Source organism: Phaethon lepturus, unplaced genomic scaffold (genome assembly GCF_000687285.1).
Source record: "Phaethon lepturus isolate BGI_N335 unplaced genomic scaffold, ASM68728v1 scaffold43240, whole genome shotgun sequence".
In the NCBI taxonomy this organism is placed as follows: domain Eukaryota; kingdom Metazoa; phylum Chordata; class Aves; order Phaethontiformes; family Phaethontidae; genus Phaethon; species Phaethon lepturus.
Genome location: NW_010514864.1, coordinates 66,881 through 74,035, shown reverse-complemented (window position 1 = coordinate 74,035; position 7,155 = coordinate 66,881). Strand labels below are relative to the sequence as shown.

Genomic DNA, 7,155 nt, shown 5'->3' with positions numbered 1-7,155 from the left:
TGAACATCATGCAATGGATTCACTTCAAAGCAGGCTTGGGGGGGGGCCACGACCAAAAGCCGTGTTAAGAGTGGAAGTATTGCTTCACCCGTGTCTGAAGGCCAGATCGGGTGGTCTGTCACTGGTGGGGTTGGTGGTGACTGTTGTGAGTGATCAGACCGATGCTGAAGTGGGAAATGGAAACATGCTCATGACCCATCATCCCAGTATCCCCAGATCTGATTCTGACCCAAACGCAGTTTCTTACGTGGTGATGACGGTGAGAAATGCACCTAACTCTTGTCATGGGTACTTTCTGCCTAGGCAAAGTCTCTTTGGAAAGGAGCAGCACAATGAATACTGTTACAAAGGGTTTCTTAGTTCAATTCTGTAATTTAGTGTGAGTAGTACTCAGGAAGTCAATTAGTGGAGTGGATGTTATCCAGCAGGAGTGAAGTTACTGCACTCTGTCCTTCAGCCATGCTCTGCTGTCTTCAACATTCATAGCACAATCTAGAGTAATATTAGCTTCTCGAAAAAATGTGTTTTGGAGACTTTCAGCTACCATGGAAATAACTTTGCATCTTGTCCATCATGTGGATATGACAAAACACATGCCCTTATTTTCCTGATGTATAGCCAACATTTGAGTTCATTACATTTAATGGAGTAGGGTCACCCATAAAGTTATTCATAAGGTATTTTCTGAGTGGTTTTCACCTTCTCTTTGAAAAAATAAATTGTATCAGCATGTTCATGAGGTACAAATGGTGCTGGCATTTCAGCTGTTATGATGTTGTTAACTTTTTTAACCTGTAATTTTCAATCAACAGTAAGAAGCAATTTTCACTCACTCCAGTGACCAGAGTTGGAGATTCCGCAAAGCATTCTCATAGGGTTCACCTTGACAGACACCTAATTCCGTCCCAAATCGAAACATTACCCCCAACAATCCCATCGCGGTTATCAATAATTTCCATTTCCCCTTCGGTTAGGATTTAATTTAGGAGGCAAAGACTTCCTAAGCTATGGGAGAGTAAAGATAGATGGTATGGGAGAAGGCGGCTGATGAAATGTAGTTGACTCCGGATCTGAAATATTTTATCCCTCCTCAATGTAGGTTAAATTATTCTTCACCTTTCCCACATCCATAATTGTCGCTGATCTTGGACCAACTCAAAACCCTACTACTGAGTTCAGTAGACTCAAAATTGCCACTAGAACTGGAAAAAGAAAAAAAAAAAGAAGAGATTTGTTAGTGTCTATATACAATAACCCAAGACTATACACAGCTAAGAGATACAGCAAATTTAAGAAAGGCAATTTTTTTCTCATCACTGAGTATTTATTATATATAACAAATACATGAAAAAGAAAAAACTATATTGTGTGATATAAATAGTTTATTTACATTACAGAAAAACATCAAGACAATGTATACTATTTCAAATATATCCATACATAATCAAATATAGCTGTAGTACATGTTCTCATTGGTGTAGATTACCACAAATGCAAGGCAACATGTGTAGATCTTGTCTTAATCTTTTGTCTATAATACTGTATTTTGTAGTCCAAGCTCTCTGCAGTTAGTTTTGCCATTGTGGAAACATGCGCTCTTTAAATTAACCTTGTCGATGCTCTTGTTGTGTTGTCTGAACTGTAGTGCCCTGTGTTTTGCTTCTGCCTGTGGATTCTGTTGCTCCTGGGACATTTCCTGGAAAAGAGAGTTGTGAGAACACAAGGCTTTTAACAACGCGGCTGCTCGAGAGGTGGCATGGACAGCGGGTGATGTGAGGGCAAGAGAGGGATCCTCTGGCCCTCAGCGCGTTTCCTTTTCAATGAAATGAAATGGTCTGGCTAATGCCAACGGTACCCCCCCCCCAATATTGTAAACACAAAGGGAAATTTTAGGACTCCTGCTCCTTACTGGTGAGCAGTGGTGGCTCCGCTGCGTTGCGACTGCATCCCTCATCTTTAAGTAACGCGAGGCACAGGTGGAAGATTCAGGACTGTCTCATGCTTACCTGCTCGGTGTCCTGGGTCTGTGAAGTATTTACAAAGCGGATGCGGGGGCTGCCTTTCCGAGGAGCCAAGCGTCCACAATCCCTATTAGTCTCCATGGAAATGCTCCATGCTCAGGTCATTAGCGAGCAGCTACTTTACTTACGGGTGCCTGCACAGCGCTACGCTCTTCACACGGCTGCTTGGCTTAGTGCGGAAAGCAATCGCACTGGAAAGACCAAAATCTTACTTTCCTTTGGATGGCTGCAAAAGCAAATCTTTTCTGTCTCAGGACCTCACGGTGCTCCTCAGCAAGGGCACGTTTCAACCTTTTACCTTCAGCAGCAGCAGCTATGGGGGCTGCTATGAAGCGTTTCCCAGTAATGAAAAGATAATAGCGTGTTTCTGGTTCCCTCCTGTGGAAAGGCACCCTTAGACAGACAGCACGGAGAAGTCTGGCCCCAGGGGGAGGCTGCGGGAAGTTCTAAGCAGCTCAAAGCCAAGGGGGTTACGGCAGGAATTAATGGGCGAGCAGAACCACAGCAGGGTGACCAATGCCCTCTAAAAATGTTTGCACCTTGTGCATTTGTGGTACCAGTAGGAAAATGGTGAGCTACAACCAACCAGCAATATAAACGGTCCTTTACCCGAGGTGACCTAGTTAACATTTTGCACAGGAGGAGGAAGAAGCTGTTCCTAAGTAGGCCATGCCTTTGTCCTCTTTCTTTAGCTGAAGCCCAGTACGAGTTTTCAGCCTGGCTGTGCTTCTTTCTGCCCTCCACATGGGCAGCTACACAAGAAAGACTGAAACACCCACTTGGAGCGGCACGGCAGAAAGCCCCATGAGACCCCAGACCATACTGACATGGAAGAAAAATCCCTTTGCATTGGGCTAACTTGTATTTCTGTTACAGGGAGGCTTTCGGCTGCACCTTCTGAATCCCTATGGGTTATACACCCGGGAGAGCCCACTCTCTCAGCACAGTGAGAGCTCAAAGCACTTGCCTTCAGCTTTGTGTCAAATAACTAAGAGCAAAATAGAGTGAAATAAATTTTTACTGACCCCTTAAAATCAAAAAGGGCTTTTTTTTTTCCACGTTGAATGGTAGTGATGCTATAGTTTTGTGATGCCAACTGAAAGGCATCACAAACAAGAGCAGGAGCAAAGGACTTATGAAGCATTTCAAAATGCTGAAATACAATTACCTAAGTGTCTAACAAAATATGGGTCAGATTGTCCTGACTTGCCTCACTTTTAAGCCAACAGGACCACCCCCTCATGAGAAACTGTGTGGCGGTGCTCTGTATTTGCCTCGTTCCTTTCTTGGAAGCAGTGAAGTAGGCTGCTATCACTACTCCAGGAAAAATAAGCCTGCGTCTCCAGCGCCCTCGGAGGTCATGGCAGAGCTTTCATTATGAAACTAATGCAGACTTGAGCTGGTTTGCGATTTCATGGCAAACTCATTATTCACTGCGTGTTCCTAAAAAGGCGATCAAACTTTCTGAGTGAGTCAGGGAGCCGTTGTTAGCAAACACAGGGCCGATTCATCGAGCCACACGTCATGTGCATGTTGACAGCCTCCCAGCCCCGACTGTCCCCAGGTGGCCTCTCCTGCCCATTCAGCCGGAGACTGCACAGCGGGACCTTGCCACACTCCACGGGAGGCAGCACCGACACCTCGACACACTGAGACAGCGTTGCTAAATCCTGCTGCAGGGGCCAGCAGCCACCTGGGATGATCAAGCTACCAGGGATTCCTCCCGAGTCCCAGAGGATGAGGATTTACACCAGAACGTGCAGCCCTGCTTTGCCTCAGCGCTCAGCTGTACGAAGCAGGGTTGGGAAACCAGGCGTGGGAAGCCACAGTGGGCACAACCAGATTGGTTTTGTAAGAAATATGGATGTACCAGGTGGCTGGGGGATGACCAGGATGGTCAGCAATCCCAGGGGATGCAGCTGTGCGTTCCCAGAGAACGGTAGGTACTGACTGCTCCAGCTGGAAGCAAGGAGATGAGCATCTCACAGGCGCTCTCCCAAAACTGGCACTGACAATATCTATACAGTCACTTAGCCCAAGGTTGAGAGAAATTGATTCAAATGTGGAGATTACTCCAATTAAGATGAGGAAAAAGGATTTTTTAACCAAAACCACCCATGTTTTAATTGCATAATACACTACGCTACCAATTGATGGAAGCTTGGAAAGGCCCAAGGGCCAAGTGCTGACACCACGACTGCTTAAATGCAATGCTATTGCATTTACAGGTAGGTTGTGTCTGAAGGGCGTCTGGGTTTCCTAAGAGGGGCGTTGGCATTTAACCAGCTTTTTAGACTTAATCATCTGCTAAAATTGAGTGACAGCTTTTCCTTGGTCCTTAACTCTTTAATCAAAAGATCTTTGTAGTGCTCTGTGTGTGGGATGCATTAATTTATGAACACGGCAGTTATATCAATGTAAACTTGGTACTGGAGCACAGACTGCCTGCCCTCCCTCCATTGAAGCTTGCTTGCAAGCTTGAGTTACTCACAATGTGATTCATAGCAGGTAAAACACATTATGCATTCATTTTTAATCAAGTTATTTCTTCACATAAATAAGCTGCTGTGACAAAACGTTAGGGAAGCACTAAAAATGCAAAGCTGTAAAGAAAACTTCTGAGAATCATTATAACACTAGGCCGTACCTATACTATTTACCATCCTCCTTCACCTCTACCATTGCTTCTCTTTTGCCTTACTTCTAAGCTAAAAGTCCCCGCGCGTGGGCACTCAGTGGCTTGGTGCTCCACCTCCTTCCCTCCATACCTCTTAGCCTCTGATCCCCTGCTCCTCCACCCCAGCTGCTTATTCCCATTGCTGGCACTAGCGATGAGTAGCCAGGTGGCCAACCTCATCAAGGAATCGAGCTGCTTAAAAACAAACCATCAGTTTTGTTGGTTGAGTTTTCAGCTGAATCCGTCCCCTGACCGTGTTTGTTGTGTGTCTACAGAAATGCTAATGGTGGCACTAGAGCATTGGCAGGACCGAGTGCCCAGGAGCCAGGGGAAGGGGCAAGGGCAGACCACCCCTGTCAGCAGCAGCACAGCTCATTTATCCAGATTAAAGTGTCTCTGCATCCATGGCCCTGAAGGTGCCTGGGAATTGCTCAGAGCCTTCCAGCAACGGAGGACACCCTGTAGACCTGCACCACTGTACAGGTATGATTTTAAAAGCAACAACAGTAATGACAGCTACAAGATTTACAATGGTAGCCTTACGTGGCTCAAATGCAGGGTTTGGAGACAGTGCACCATACTCATCTGATCAATTGAGTAGGTGAAGCTGCACTGAAATGAGCAGCAAAGAATTTGGCCGCAGCGGCCTCTGAGTGAGTGAAGTTTCCCTTCTTTCTCCCAGGAACCTGGTAGGGTGGTTTTAGCACTTTCATGAGTTCAGCGTGCGGAGTTCAAACCAGTACAGTCAGGTTCTCCAAAGCCGATGACTTCAAAAACTCAATTACTTATGCATATGCTGCCACAATGCTCTCTTGTCATGCGGATTTCTCTTAGGCCACTTAAGAGTACACTTTTGCAAATGTATCTCGAATCATTACGCTAGGATGGAGGATGCTCTGCAGTAATTACATGCATTACAGAAAAAAGTCAAAAGATCATAAATTAACTTGGTTACAAAGTGTGCAGGAAAAGGTACCATCTACGTATGAAAACACTGTGATGGGTAATTTGCATTACAGTACCAGATCACTCAGAGCACACTGTCTTCATTCTTCAATATAAAGGACTCTGCGTTACTGTGTCAAGGTGACAAAACTAGAGTCACTCGACAAAATGATAGAGAATTTGCTCCATTATCAGTTACTACACCATCTTCTTTTTCTTACTATGTACTACATTTTTGGTTGTTTGAATTACTTCTGTGAATACCACCATCATCTACAGCCTCATTAGGCATTTATCATTGAGTTGATGGACTCAGCTTGGACAAAGAAGCAGCCACCTTTCATCAAAACGGTTTCATTTTATGCCTTTAGGCCAGAGAATGATTTATGATTTTTTTTTTTTTGTCTTTTCCAGGAACAAATGCTACACTTGTCTTCCAGCCAGGTAGCGCAACATAGGGACTAAAATATGTTAGAGATTTTATTTTCTACAGAGGTATGATACCTGGCTTTTATTTTTTTGTATTTTAGAATAAATTTATTTCTAAGAGAGAGATTTATCAGTGTTGCTAGCTGAATTAATTTAACCTTGTGATTTCTGAGAGAAGTCTGAAGTTCAGAACTTAGCCCAAGCCCTCCCAGAGACAGTGACACAGTTCAGTGGGGAAGTAGAGCAGCACATGTAGGAGGGGAAGGACTGCATCTCCCCCTCTCATTCTGAACTACCCTGGGGCTGTCATTTCCATTCAAAAAAACCCTTCCTCCTCATTAAAGAAAAAATAAATAAATCATGTATGGCTTGGTGTGCCACCATCTAGTGAAGACCTTAAACAGGTGCGGTACCTTTGAACATGTATACAAGCCTAATGAAATCATTTAATCAACAGGATTGCAAACAGGCTTAAAAGTTTGTATGCTTTGGCCGATTAGGACTAAGGGAATGGGCCCTTGAGGAAACCAGATGGAGATATGATTAGTTTTATTAAGTGTTGATCCAGCTGCTGTATTTATATTCCCCTTATTTATATGAACAATGTTTGTCCAAGCATCTGAATACAAAATAGGAAACTTCATTTACCCTAGGCACCGCTGCTACCTAAAGTGCGATTAAGATGGAAGTAAAAATTCAGCCATAATAATGAAGCAGCACTAGCTGGCTGGACCAGACGAGATCTTCTGTTTGTTGGTGAATTAAACAGCATTTGTTATCAGTAGCAGAAATCTGTATCATCAGCCCACGAAGTAGGAAAAACAAAAGTCTTTTCTTTTTCTATTGCAAAGTACCAGAGATACTGACCTTGTAATACAGAGGACTACAACACAGATGATAGCAATCTGGATGGTTCCAATCACAGCTGCTATTAAGACATACTGAAATCGCACTGGACCTGGAACCACATATAAAACGCTGTAGTCCTTTTTTTCACAGTGTTGTCCAGTATAACCGGCATCACATCTGAAACAAAAAATATTTTTTCCATTTGTACCTGCTGCTTTCAAAGAACGCAAAAAA

General features: G+C 44.0%; 1 protein-coding gene across 1 annotated transcript in view; it reads right to left on the bottom strand.

Moving 5' to 3' along the window:
- Window positions 1-564: 564 nt before the first annotated feature.
- LOC104626289 (tomoregulin-2-like) overlaps window positions 565-7,155 on the bottom strand; it is a 61,729-nt gene continuing 55,138 nt past the window's right edge. Inside the window, exons 6-8 of the mRNA XM_010294175.1 lie at window positions 6,940-7,098; window positions 1,610-1,696; window positions 565-1,202 (exon numbers count right to left, since the gene is read on the bottom strand). Of these exons, the coding sequence (XP_010292477.1) occupies window positions 1,106-1,202; window positions 1,610-1,696; window positions 6,940-7,098 (343 nt within the window). The 3' untranslated portion in view covers window positions 565-1,105. The remainder of the gene's footprint in view (window positions 1,203-1,609; window positions 1,697-6,939; window positions 7,099-7,155) is intronic.